Below are 14,759 nucleotides of genomic sequence, written 5' to 3' on the forward strand. Positions count from 1 at the left end.
AAAAAAAGAATCCTAGACTACAATCTGACATAATGACAAGCTAAGTAATCCAGTAGTCCTGGTCTCTTCTGGCAACACCAGTTTCTAAAGCACTGATACTTAACTATATCCAAGGATTCAGTAGACAGCTATGAACCACTGTGCACTGCAGGAAAACTTTTCCAAAAAACATACTCAAAGAACAGCAAAAATAAACTCTGAGATGTTTAGACAGACAGGCAATGGAAGAAAATAGCCACAAATGATGTTCAAAACGGAACAAGATCTTCACTACCTCTAGAAGGATTTCAGTTTGAGACGAAGACTGCAACATACCCCAGATGTATTTCACCTTTACAGTTACTCAGGAAGCAGACTCCATAGATAGATAAAGTGATCTTCCCTGAAAAAAAATACTTCCATGAGACTAAGATTCAGGACGAACTTTCACAGATTGCTGACAGCCACACAGATGTGCACTTTTTCATAGTGGCTTTTGTTGAAGAGTTAAGACACATCACATCTAATTAGAATGAAACAGAAAGGTCTGATGGGCCAGGACTGACTCAGATATTCCTGACAGGTTGACTCAGTCTGAGACAGAGATAAGATACTACACACAGAAGACAATTCCCAGGACATGCTTGAAAGCTGTGGCACAAGCTCAGTTTATACACTCTAAGACATGCAAGGAAGTCCAGCAGAAAAATAGCAGAGAAGTACACTCTCAGAGAGGCAGCACCACAAGTTTTCACCATGTCAGAAGCCATGCTAGCCACAGAACGGAGAACACCTGAAATAATATTCTTAATTGTTAAATAGTTATTCAAAATCCAGTTCTTAATAGAAAAAAATGCCTTTTTGTGAAACAGAATTATGTTACAAGCTTAGTATGTTAAAGCACCTAGCCACTACAGAAATCTCCTTCCTGATTGCTGTTACCAGAGCAAGTGCAATATTACTATTTCTACTTAGTTGGATTGTAATAGAACAGCTGATAGTACTGTTTATTATATACTGCAATTTGAGTTTCTGTCAATTATAAACCCTTACCTACAATCCTACTAACTTGGAAGGGCCGCCTATGTGTGGTTCACTAATTAGGGGTTATTCTAGGCTGAAACCAAACAGAAAGAAATTTGATCACACCCACTCCCAAGAGCAAGAGAACATGCAATTGCTGCGTATGTTGAAATCCTGTGTTTGTTGAGAAGGCTGCCTATAGAGTTCTCCCATTAAAGTTAACGCAGAGAAGAAGAAAACGTAGCAATAAGGAGATCATTCCACTTGGATGTCTTACTTGCAAGGCAGAAAAGACAGTCAAGAATTCAACAGGAACTTTCGCTACAGAGTATGAAGGTGCGATAAGGGTATGTTGTGACTGCAGAAGTTATTTTACAAAGCATCTCATGGCTGCTCTCTTGGACTTAGGAAAAAAGTTGCAGGGCAGTCACTGCAGACAGTCATCTGATTTCAGAGAATAAAAGGCAGCATACCCCTATGTTTGCAGACACGTCCGGAAGGTACCACCATGCAACTGCGTGCAGTACAAGAAACGCTAAGGAAGGTATCTAGGTTGGCCCCAGAATCAGAAGCAGCATAATCACATCAGCATGGAGGGAACTGCTAATAAATCCTGACTCTTTGGAAGGCTAACCAACCCGGCACTTGCACTAGCACCTCTGTTTTGCATGCCAGAAACCTTTGTGAGAGTATCTCAGTAGTGTAACTATTGTAACAAAAAAGTGACTCTATTATTCTTTTGCATGTTTTTCAAGAGATTCTCAGCAGTATCCCACACTCAGTTATTGCATAGGCCAGAAAGAGGTAATATAGCACCTACTCCAAAGGCAGCTTTGATCATTTGGAGCAGAAGCTAATGATAACATTCTAATCATATCACATGGATGCACCTACTCCAATGGGACAGCACATAAGATAGGTGCCACAGAGCTAAGGGAGGTATGATGTTCTGAGATGGACGATATCCACACAATGGAACAAACACGTTGGCAAAAGCATTATTTCAATATGATCTCACCCATCAGTGTGAGGCAGAGTCAGAAGTCAGCTTCAAAGAAAAATTGCTTTGATAACCACAGTTCTTGAGAACAATGCCTTCCAGTATTCTCCTGAACTACCCTCAGCTGAAGCACACTACTCTGAAACCAGTACAGTTTGCACAAACACAGTAAGACTGACAGCCCACTGCTGAGCTCCCACCCCTGCAACTGCAATTCCCGTCCCTGAAACAAAACAAAGGTGACAACTGCATGGTCCGTGATAAACCAACTCTACTGCATATGTTGTGGTTATCAAGACAGAATTACAGAACAGATAGCAATCATTAACAAAACAAACATCAACTAAAAAGGAATCAAAAAAGCTAAGTCCCTTAGAGGCACTGCACCAGTGAAAATTTTGGCTCCATTGATCAGTACTGTTAAGGAAGCTTCTGCTGGAAGCTCTAGTGCTGACAGCAATCTCAAAGAAACCCAAATAAAACAATTTGAGGACCTGCAAAACAACTATTGGTACAGCAGTTCTTTACAAATTGATCTACAGAGGCTTGCACAGGACAAAGTCCCTTGAGCTAGGGCAATTATAAGACTATTCTAAAACTGAAAACAGGAGGTCCTACCCAGCTGCACATGTAGCAGTTCAAAGAGAATAACTGTGAGTTTTCTGAGGCACATATATTTAGAGTAAAAATATTTCAGTTGTCTTCCACAGCTTAATTATCTGTTGAAGAAATATCCACATCCCCCAAATCTTTCTCACTAAGTTAATTATATGTAAAAGACTTATTTCCCTAAGATTAAATATGACAATGTTGTCACATTTATGTAATATCATCCTCAGCTGGTCACCCTTGAAAGGGGGGGGGGTATGTATAGCTAAATTTTCCTGTAAGAATTTCTTATCTGAGCTTTTAAAAGAGTTAAATTATTCTCTACTAATTAACAACCTTATGGGCCTATTAACTTTAAGGATATAGGACTGTTTGCTAAGCATGATAAATCTGCTGTCTTTCTTCAGTTTCAGTTTACATGTTTGTATATAGGAAAGTCTTTTTGGTCCTTGCAAACATACACACTTGAATACTCTAAGGACTTCAAAATAATCATATAAAAACACACAGGAGGAAGTCTTGGTTTCACAGTTTGATTTCCTACCTAAGTATTCTTCTCTTCTTATAATGACAATGTGAAATTCAAGCTGTGGAAATTTTAGGATAGTGATTAAAAAGCTATGGACAGAGAATTAAAAAGTTAATGCTACACAGTTTAATAAACAGTATCACAAACACAGAGTAAATGAAAATGTTTTGCATCCAAGAAATTAACATATTGCTGGTGAAGTGTGAAGTTTATAACACTTGCCTAAAACTGCCATGTAGCATTACCATACTATAACCAAACTATCTTCTGCATGTTTTAATTCATTAACAAACTAGTTTCTGAATGAGCTACCATTATTTCTCAGGGATGATAAAAGAGCAGTTACAACTATACTGCAACGTGCATTGTCATCTCCTGTTAAACTGGCATACCAACCAGATTAACCTTTAATATAGGCTTATTTTAGCAGAAAGGATAAAGTCCTCATTTCTCCTCATACTTTCATGTTATGAGCGAAATTTTCACTTCAAAACAAACAAAACAAAACTCCATCCCCCTAAAAACAAACAACCTCCCCCCTCACACACACTAACTATCTGTTGTTGGAATATAAATCTAGGCATCAGGTCCCTCTACTGGGTTAATGTATGATGGCAGGGAGAACCTATGCCCCACATACGACTGGATCTTGGAACCTAGTGGGGCCTCGCAAGCGCCGTCAGCAAGGAGCGTCTCACGTCAGCGGCACACGCTAGCCAAACGCAGAATAGCTGGCAACGACCTTCCCTCTGCTCCCCCATTCCTGCTCAGAATGAAGAGCCAAAAGCCTTTACAGGGATAAGACCACTGAACATGGACTTCTGATTTATCACTACATGTGGGCTGACAGCTTGGTCATGCAATTCCCCTTTCCACCACCCTATTCTTCCTTTTACCTTAAACAAGAAAACAACAACAACAAAAAAAAAAAACTCATCCTACATTTTGGGCTTAAAATATATATTTATATATGTACAAAGACAAAAAAGCAAGAATAAAATCCACAATCAGTCAGCAGAAGTACAATAGTTATTCAGCTAAACAGCAATAATATAGTAAACTATTACTTAAACTAAACTATTTCAAATCATTCCAGTACTAGGTATTTTTCATGAAAAAAAAAATCCTCTACACATAATTTCATGTCAGTCACATAGGAGTATAGTTTGTAGTCCAACAGCTACTGAATTCTGAGAGTTAGGAAAGCATTATCTTTAAAAAAATTTTTTTTGGGGGGGGGTTTCTGCTTATTAGAATCAGAAAAATATGTCAGCTTCCTAAATAAATGAATTAAAAGAAGTAGATTAAAAAGCAACAGAAGAAACATAATATGAAAAGCATATTCAACATATGCATTTACACCTTCATGCCGCACGACCAAATGACGCCTTCGTCTTTCAGAACGTCTCTGCCTTTCGGCGTTGCTTTTCGTAACGGCTCCACCCTGTCAGAAGGGAGAATATTCTGCAAGCAAAAACCATGAACCTGTCGTATTTGGAAACAGCTTTGCTTACAAATACTACATAAAAGATATAACCACAGAGCACAGATTTCAATATTGCATAAAGATCAGTAGAATAATTTTTCACACAAAACATACTATTTTAATGCAATGCTCACTGCTTCACAAAGTATAGTACATGAATGCAATATGTACAGCATCATAAGCTGATTTGAGAAGACATATATCTACCTGCAAATATACTTTTATTTCACATCTAAATAGCATAATCAAGTTAAAACCTTTAAAAACACCTAGGTAGTTTAACATTAGGAAACACTACGAGTAAGATATTCTGATTGAAAGTCAATCTGACTTGAAGTCAAAAGGCTGCTTCAGAACGCCCTCCTCCAACAGTATTTCTGTGGATCTCCAGAAGTTAAAGTCTCTCAGTAATACACATGTTACTTTTCCTTAATTTGTCCTTTCTCTCCACAATTAATCCTTTATTCCAAAAGAAAAATCATCAAGAAAATACAAATGATCAAAGCACATATACTTAACAGAAACATTCTGCTTCAGAAACATCCCATAGTCTACGCCTTAAGTCCAGACCAATTTTTATTAAGTTTTCCCTAACTGATCAAAAGTATGAAGGAAAAGAGAAGAAAAAATAAATAAATAATTTACCAGAGTTTTCCAAACATTTTTAACCAAGAGACCATTGAAAGCTTGAAATCTTAAAAATAAATAAATAAACAATGTATATATTTGATGATATAACATGGCTCAACAGTTTCTACTACGGATTTTGACCATGTAGACATCTACTTTACGTGAATTGTGTTTACGTGAATTACGTGATTCAATTTGAGAATCATCTTCTCTGGAAAGTCCACAAGCAAGAAACACATCAGTTTCTAGGAAAAAAAAAAATATATACCACTAAAGTCCCTACCTATCCTCTGATATGGGAGACTTTAACAAGCCACTTAAAACTGTTTCTGTGAACATCTTCCTGAGCAACAGTGACCAAGGAAAACATGTAAATCCACATCATGTTCTTTTTGTTTTGTTTTTTTAATATTCTCTCTTCCATGAGCTAACGCTATGGAAAAAAGCCCCCAAATTCTCTCCCTTCCTCCATCCTAAACTCCCCACCAGCAATATTATTGCCTCATACAATAAATAAGTGCTTAAGAACTTCTAAATCTTCAGCTTTTGGACTCATTTCCAAGAGTAGCAAGTATCCACAGACGCAACTGGCTTGAATACGAACTACAGTGTAAATGTCTATGATGATTAACTTCAGTACTTGAATACTTTTCTTAATATAAATTAAGTTTTTCTTAATTTTAGAGTGTCTATATTTAGCAAGTGTTATTGTAATTTTTGATATACTCATGTGTAACCATAGTAGCTCAGAGCATTTTGAAATTGCAATGCTGTTCAACATAAAAAAAAAAAAAAAAAAGATTCCCACACTACCTGGCCTTTGAAATGCAGTTGGGCAAAACATTCTTGCTTATCTTTCAATTCTCCCAAGAGTCTTATGGAAACTTGACAATATTTCCGTTCAAGCCAATGAGTCAGAATAAAAATGGCAAATCTTCCAATAAAATCTGGTTGCAATATACTTACTGTTTTACCTTCACTTAATTTTGTTTTTTGTATAGTGCCTCTCACTACATTCCTGCACTTTGAAAAAACTGATAGCAACTCTCTGAAAACTTGCAACTTAAATGGAGCTATATCCTGCAATATCAAACCTGCAAACATATAAGGATACCTAACAAAAGTCATTCTATACGGACGTGTCATAGATTTAACAGTGATCATTAAAAACAAACTAACACACATCGAATTCTTAAATATATCCTATTCTCTACCCACATATCAAACTATCTCACTGCATAGAGCAGAACAGTATTGGAAGAAATGAGCAAGGGGAGAAATGGAGGAAAAGCAATGTGGCAAAATCATAGATGTCTGCAGCAGAATCACGAGCAGAATCCACATACGATATTTTATTAACAGAGCAAAATGGAAAACCTTGCTTATTCTCAAGACTAAAACCTGAAGATTGGTCAATTAGGAATGCCTAGCCTTTTGAAATATCTATTTTAAAAATAAACAAGGTGACATAACCCAAGAACACTGGTATCTCATATAGCGGTGTGGTCTAGTCTGGGAGGTTTTTTTGTTCATTTTGGTTTAAGCCTTTCTCACCCGCCAGAACCTCAGTCCAGGTCTGCATTCTGCTTCCCTGCTACAGTTGCTGACACCAGAACACTACAAAGGCAGCATGCAAGGAGACTCCCTGAAGTGACTGAAACAGCGCTAATGATGTCAGCAACATTCAGAGGCAAATATCATAACTTCAGCTTAAGATTTTTCTGATAAAGATGATTTATGCAGCTATCCTTAAGGTGAAGATTCTGAACAGTTCACCCCTACCAACCCTCCAAAAAAGCACTGGAATGGATTGCTCGCATTTGCAGTTTTTGGTTGGTAGACATCATATATTCCCTTTTACCCTGCTCAATACAAAAGTCATTGCCACGTTTTGGGGAATGAAGTGATGGTAATCATTCTGCACAGAAACAGAGTTCTAAAAGCAAAGAGGCATCACTAAAATTAATTAAAAATTCAGAACATTTCTTCCCTGAAAATTTTGTTGCCCTTCTCAAAAAATCAAAGGAATCATACAGGAGAAATGACTTCTGAGCTGCCAAGATCCAACTACTCCATGGAATCAAGGGGAATTAAAGAAGCTCAGTTTCTCTCAATATTTTATTCCTAACATATTTCTACCTCTTTTAGATATTTAATGGCTGCACTCTTCTTTGAAGTCTATTAGTAAAAAATGTTGATATTTTCCTCATTTGTCTTAATGCTGTACCCATCTTCAAAATTTGATTAAAACTGTTTAAATATAAATATATGCTTCAGATTAGAGATTCTAATGTTTCTGAATGACTTAATTTATCTTGCTTTTTAAAGTGAAGTTCTGTTCAGTTCACACAACAAACCAGTAGATAAGTAAAACACACACACAAAAAAGATCAAGTCTTCAAGAAGGGCAAGAAGGAGGACCCAGGCAACTACAGGCCAGCCAGCCTCACATCCATCCCTGAAAAGGTGACAGAACAGCTCATTCTGGATGTCATATCCAGACATATGGAGGAAAAGAAGGTCATCAGGAGTAGCCAACATGGATTCACCAAGGGGAAATCCTGCTTAACCAATCTGATAGCCTTCTCTGGTGGAATGACTGGCTGCGTAGATGAGGGGAGAGCAGTGGACGTTGTGTACCCTGACTTCAGCAAGGCTTTTGACATTCTCTCCCATAACAGCCTCCTAGAGAAGCTCAGGAAGTGTGGGGTAGATGAGTGGACAGTGAGGTGGACTGAGAACTGGCTGAAAGGCAGATCTCAGAGGGTCATCATCAGTGGCGTGGAGTCTAGTTGGAGGCCTCTGGCTAGTGGCATCCCCCAGGGCTCAGTACTGGGTCCCATCCTGTTCAGCTTCTTCGTCAATGACCTGGAGGAGGGGGCAGAGTGCCTCCTCAGCAAGTTTGCTGATGCTACCAAGGTGGGAGGAGTGGCTGACACACCCGAGGGCCGTACTGCCATTCAGAGAGACCTGGACAGGCTGGAGAGATGAGCGGAGAGGAACCTCTTGAGGTTCAACAAGGGCAAATGCAGGGTCCTGCACCTAGGGAGGAATAACCCTAGGCACCAGTACAAGCTGGGGGCTGACCTTCTGGAGAGAAGCTCTGCAGAGAAGGACCTGGCAGTGCTGGTGGATGATAGATTGACCATGAGCCAGCAATGTGCCCTTGTGGCCAAGAAGGCCAATGGTCTCCTGGGGTGCATTGGGAAGAGTGTTGCCAGCAGGTGGAGGGAGGTGATCCTGCCCCTCTCCTCAGCCCTGGGGAGGCCTCGTCTGGAATACTGTGTCCAGTTCTGGGCCCCCCAGTCGAAGAGAGATGTGGAGCTACTGGAGAGAGTCCAGCGGAGGGCTACGAGGATGATCAGAGGGCTGGAGCACCTGCCCTACGAGGAACAGCTGCGAGAGCTGGGCCTCTTCAGCCTGGGGAAGAGAAGTCTGAGGGGGGATCTTATCAATGTGTACAGGTACCTGAAGCGAGGGTGTCAAGGGGACGGGGACAAACTCTTTTCAGTTGCCCCGTGTGACAGGACAAGAGGCCATGGGCAGAAACCGAAGCACAGGCAGTTCTGCCTGACCATGAGGGGGAATTTCTTCCCTGTGAGAGTGACAGAGCACTGGAGCAGGTTGCCCAGAGAGGTGGTGGAGTCTCCTTCTCTGGAGATCTGCAAGGCCCGCCTGGATGCAACCCTGTCTACCATGCTCTAGGTAACCCTGCTGAGCGGGGAGGTTGGACTAGATGATCTCCAGAGGTCCCTTCCAATCTTACTGATTCTATGACTCTATGCTTCTATGATCAAACATGCGTGTTTCAAGGTTTCCCCAATTCTCTGCAGAATAAATTTATATTTGCAGTTTTTAAGACTAAGCCACTTGAGAAAGAAATTAGCAAAATATTTTCACAATATTTGTATCCAATCATTATTACAGAATATCATTCCAAAATCTAATTAATATTAGATCTTATAACTTAGAAAACAGTTATTTGAGAGAGGAAACATAAGAAGGACTTTTTACAAGCAGGAATTATATTGGAGGAGGTGGAAAAGAAACTTTCAATTTCTTGAGATCTAGATGTCATTTAAAAGACACCTTGCATTTTTGTACTGCAGTACCACTCAGTAACACAGGTTGTGGCTATCCTGCCAGAGTGGGGTATCCTCTGTTCGACTCAGTAGGTTCAGATAATCAATTTGGAAAAAGAACACATTCCTTTATACTCTATCAAGCCAGAAAACATCCTGTTATGATATCAAAATGAGAAATAAACTGAATTTTTTGTAATATAGTTATCCTGCTTCTTGCAAAGCTTGATAATAAGAAAACTCATTTTGGCACTTTGGTCTTTTTAAACGACCACAGTGGTGACTTTATACTTATGAATATGCTCTAAAACGGATTGAGAGGAAACAAGTCTTCATTTTTCCCCAAGGCCACAGAGCTATATTTAAAATTTGTCAAATTCTGGTGTGATTTCATTTGCTTTCTCTTTTCTGCCCTTCCTCCACATTAAGTAGATCTTGGAACTTTATTCTGGCCCCTTCTAAAATTCAGGAATGGGGGGGTGTTGTTGTTTGTTGTTGTTGTTGTTTTAAAAAAAACTTGGTCATGAGATTTTTCCTGGCCACTTCAACTGGTAAACAGATAAACTTTAGCAAAAAAGTTACTTTTGCACATTGGAAGTATGAACATTTTTATGCACATTAACAATACCTAACAGTTCACAAACAGCAGTATCTGGCGCACAGTTTTCTTCTGCTTCAGTTGCGTTTACATCTATTCTACAACACCCTGCCCTGCTCCTGCTGGATTTTTAAAAAGGTAAACAAATAAATAACCTCAAAAACAAAAAAGAGGGGGAAAGAAAAAAAAGAAAAATTTCTGATCTAGTTAGGTTGCAATACACAAAGTATCACTATAACAATAGCAACAAAAAAGAGCTAATAACTAAGCCATCACATATATATATTTGCTTTCCTCCCGTCTGTTGTACCCTAATAACTACCTTATAAAACGAAGTCTACGATCAACAGCCTCACCATTCCTTGGAAATACCACAGTCTTATACTTCCTGAGTATATCCAAAAATACTCCACTATTAACAGCATTTTGAGATAGTCTGAGAATGCAGAGATTAAGCAACGAAGAAATTTAAAGGTGAAATTAGCAGCGAAGGAGGAAGGAAATGTTCCAGAATCATACAAAATCTTTAGCAATAAAGACACATGGGAATAGTAATAGATTCATGTCTATATTATACAGCCTCACTTCTCCTTTCCTTGCTTTGGTGAATTACAGCCATGTACAACAACTCACTGCCCACAACTTTTTCATGCCTTTTAGCAAGATTCAGCATTAACATTCTTTCAAAATACATCAGTAAGATATGTGCAGTAATGTATTTTAAATATCTAAATACTAAAAAGGAATATGTTCTTATTCTCTATTGAACATAGCACAAGATGAAATCCATCAGGAAAAGTGATAAACTACTGTAAACCAGACAAATCTGACAAACAGCTTGCAAGGATTACATCAGTTTACTAATGTTTCAGAATTAAATTTGTTTTTAAACCATCAGTACTGTATCACATCATGATATATGGCACCCCAGTGCTAATAAATCTGGTATCAAAATGTAGCAATGCTAAAATTTTATTTAATAAATACTTATACTGCAGACACTTAGTTTAGCAACCAGATTTGATCTCACTGTGGTTTATATCCCCCTTCTACCCCCAAAATGAAAGACACCCCCCCCCCGCACACACACACATACAGACACACCCTATCTGAGCTGTACCCACGTATAATACACAAAGCGTTAAGTGATACATAAGAACTCAATTTCACTGGACAACATCTAAAACGTGTAAATACCTGTTCCTGCAGGTCGTAGTCATAGCTATCATGCAGCAGAAGACTGAGGACATACCGAGTATAAATCATGGCATCAATGCCACACTTCTCTAGCTCTTGTCCCAGCCAGGTCTGCACTGGGCCCAAAGCATGTAGCAGAGACATTTCAGAAACAGATACAGGGCCTGGATAAGAGCTTGAGGAGCTTTCAGATGGCAAACCATCCACAACAACTGTACAGATAGGGCGCATGAATCTAGGTGGTTGACATCCTTATAACGTGAAGCATTTTCTGTAGTTGATATTCCGTCGATATCTGGAGGTGATTTTCACTCCAGTAAATAGGAGGGAGGCTTGACTTCTAGGACAATCATTTATATTTTCTGGCAGTTAGCCGTCTAGAGACGAACATCACTCTTCAGGCATGACCAGTGAATAAACTAAATCCTAATAGCAAACACATATGTAGATGTGTTTTTCTACCTTAATTTCACATTGAGGCCAGATGCAAGTCCCCAGCAGGACCTATAAAGAGGAAAAAATGGTAAGTTGTGATAATATGCATCCATACAAGAATAATATTAAACAGTGAAAAAAAAAAAGCAAAGTAGAATGCAGTCCTTTACATAGTGCCTATTCCACACATACTGTATACCTATTGGGTGTCAATTGGAAAAATAAAGGAACTATTCCAAGTTTATAGGTGACTTTTCAGGTAGGCACTTTTTAATACAAAGAGACTCTCCAATCAGACACTTCACAGCAAATTCACTGATTGAAATATTTTTGCTTGACCTAGCTCTACGGGAAAGATGAGATTTTATTACTTTCATTATTAGCTGAAAAAGACACTATGATCAAAAAACCCCAATCTATTCAAGCTAGCATAAAGACTGACTGTATGTTTTGCATCACTGGAAGACAGTTTAGTCTTACTATTTTGCAGTGATTTCTATTTATGGTATAGGAAAAAGGTCATTTATAAAACACTGAATTCATGAAATTTATTTGGACAGTTTTTGCACATTCATAAAACCGTTCCCCAAATCCAACCATTAAATAGTTGCCATTCTAGGTGTTGGGATTTTTTTGTAGGTTCACTATTTCCTTGCCATAGGCCAACAAAGCATTTCATCATCCAAAATCTGTCCTCATAAAAAAAAAAAAAAAAAAAAAAAAAAAAAAAAAAAAAAAGGAATAACTTAAGAAATGTGTTGATACCTCCATGTCTGAATTATCATTTAATCTTCTTTATGGAAAGCATACTTTAATCTTGCTTGGAAGAGCTCACACTGTAAACCATATCCTAAATCAGACAAATAAGCCTAGACTTAGAACATCTGCAATCCCGAATCAGTCTTGGTAAGTAACTGGCAGAAGGAGCAAGCAACACACATGCAGGCATTTCTGCCCTCTAACCCCAGAAGTCAGGTCAAAAAAAGGCCAAATTTGGTATTTATGTAGGCTTTCTTCCTCCTCCTCGGCCCTAAAATTCTCAGCAAGAAAAAACAAAGATCAAATCCTAGCACAAAACGTATCTTCGCTGAAAGGATACAAAGGGTAAAGAATTAAAGCAAAATAGCACAAACCCATTTTTTTAAACCTCACTACAACATAATTGAGACCAACCTGCTCAAAACAGGCATCACCTAATACGAGTGTCTAAACAATATACTGTATGTAGCATCTCATGTGGGCAGCATATATTTTGTGCCCAAACTAAATGAATGGATGCCCTCACAGTTGATACCAAAGTCCTCGCAACAGAGGATTGTAGGTTTTTCAGGAGCTTTCTTTGCATCACTTCACAGATACTACTGTATATTCCAAATCTTTGCTGAGTCAATTACAATATCATCAGAAAGGAAGCTATCAGACGCTGGACAGCTGTCAATACCCCACCAGCCATACAGCTCCAATGGCAAGGTTCATTTTGACAGAAAGACTGATGCAATAGTATTAAATCTTTGTCAGTTAACAAGTTTGTACTGGACAGAATCTCATAACCAAGTCCAAGTAACAGTACATAGAAACTTCTTACAAAAGGCTAGGTGGTTACTGTTACATCAGGTATTTACAGAATAGAAAGTATGCCAGAAGTCCAGTACCGTGTACTCAGAATTAAGAGCTTGAAGAACAGAATTTCACTCAGGTATCTCATTTCCTTCTACCCCAGTTTCCTTCTACCCCAATTACTCCACATCAGAGCATGTCATGAATCCTCTCCCTAAGTCAACACCACAACGCAACTGATTCCCCAAGCCCCACGTTTGGGAGTGCTGGGAAAGCTGACACTTTTGCACGGGCTTTTTGAGTCACGGAGCAGAACTAACTGAACGTTCAGGAACTCAACAACTTTGAAGGAGCTGATAAAGTTCAGCTGGGAAGTGGAATTATGAAGGGAGGACCAAAAAAACCAACCAACCAACAAGCCCCTAAAAAGTAATAAAATAACAAAACCAGAAATTAATTTACTGCAATCTTGGTGGTCTCTCATCAACCCAAAATCTTTTCTTTCTCAGAGACTGCAGCAAATGGGGAGGGACAAAAGGCCCATGTTCCAGGTAGTCTTTGATTGCAGGGGCTCAGCTCTAGATACTATGAATAGCAGCGCAGGGGGAGGGATGGGGCAGGGAGTTAAGTCAATCACATATTTCAAAGACTGTTTTGAGTATCTATACTAAAGCAAAAGGTTTCTGCAAAATGAGTTACTTCAATTAAAAATTATTTAAAAGGGAATCAACTGTGACCCACAGAGTAATGAAATATTATCTCCTATGCAACATATAACATTAAAGACTTATCTACTAAGAAATGAATTTATGTTTTAGCTTTTCCCTGAATGACACGTTAACATGCTCTCACCTTTCTATCTGACAATTATTTTCAGGAAGTATTTCAGAACTTCACATAGCTGAGATGAGGGCAGGTAAAATCTGATTGACCTTGCTAACTAGTTAAAATGTGTCTCTAACTAGTTAAAGAGAAACAAACTACAAGAATTAAGAAGTGATATAACAGCAACAACAACATTCCCATGATGTTGAAACATGACAGCGAAGCTTTTACGAAGATATTTCAATTGTCTATTTTAAAATTATTCTGTTACAATTTTCCAAATATACATGATTTTCTTTGAATTTTATTCAAATTTCTAGGTTTTATATTTTTGAGACATCTCATTTTACAATTGCCTTGACTACTTTGCTTTACAGAAAATGTTAAATGTATGTTTCTTTTATGTTTTGGAGAAGAACTAATGAAATTCCTTGCAAAATTAGGAAATACTGCTCCCAATGCTAGACAGAAGTTTTCCAAATCAAATTAATACAACAAGTCACTCAAAGAGCAACTATTTCTGCTAACAGATGTGAAGCTTAACTTCAGAAATGCCATTTCTGACACATAAGTTATTATCCCCTTTTAAGTAAAGTTTGTCTTTTTCTCATAGCCTTTTTAAAAATAACTTCCTCCACTCCCCACCCCAGATCACAGCGGTCATGGCTAACCTGAAGAGGGAGACTGCAATATAGCTTAAGTAATTATTTTAACTACCAAGACGGAAAGAATTCTCAGTTTCCAACTACGAAGTACAATGGAGGGATATGCCTTATGATGAGAATTACCAAATAAAAATTATCACATAT

The 14,759-nt window shown here is 38.4% G+C and overlaps 1 protein-coding gene across 5 annotated transcripts in view; it reads right to left on the reverse strand.

Moving 5' to 3' along the window:
- The window catches only part of KIAA0232 (KIAA0232 ortholog), a 68,410-nt gene that overhangs the window by 40,468 nt on the left and 13,183 nt on the right, over positions 1–14,759 (reverse strand). For 3 of the 5 annotated variants that reach the window (XM_062575307.1, XM_062575309.1, XM_062575310.1), the window contains exon 2: positions 11,134–11,637. In XM_062575307.1, the coding sequence (XP_062431291.1) occupies positions 11,134–11,364 (231 nt within the window). In that variant the 5' untranslated portion in view covers positions 11,365–11,637. Of the gene's footprint in view, positions 1–4,502; positions 4,821–11,133; positions 11,638–12,333; positions 12,419–12,507; positions 12,526–14,759 lie in introns of those variants that run through there. The other 2 variants (XM_062575308.1, XM_062575311.1) reach the window with 2 other exon arrangements.

This window comes from Rhea pennata, chromosome 4 (genome assembly GCF_028389875.1).
Source record: "Rhea pennata isolate bPtePen1 chromosome 4, bPtePen1.pri, whole genome shotgun sequence".
Lineage (NCBI taxonomy): Eukaryota > Metazoa > Chordata > Aves > Rheiformes > Rheidae > Rhea > Rhea pennata.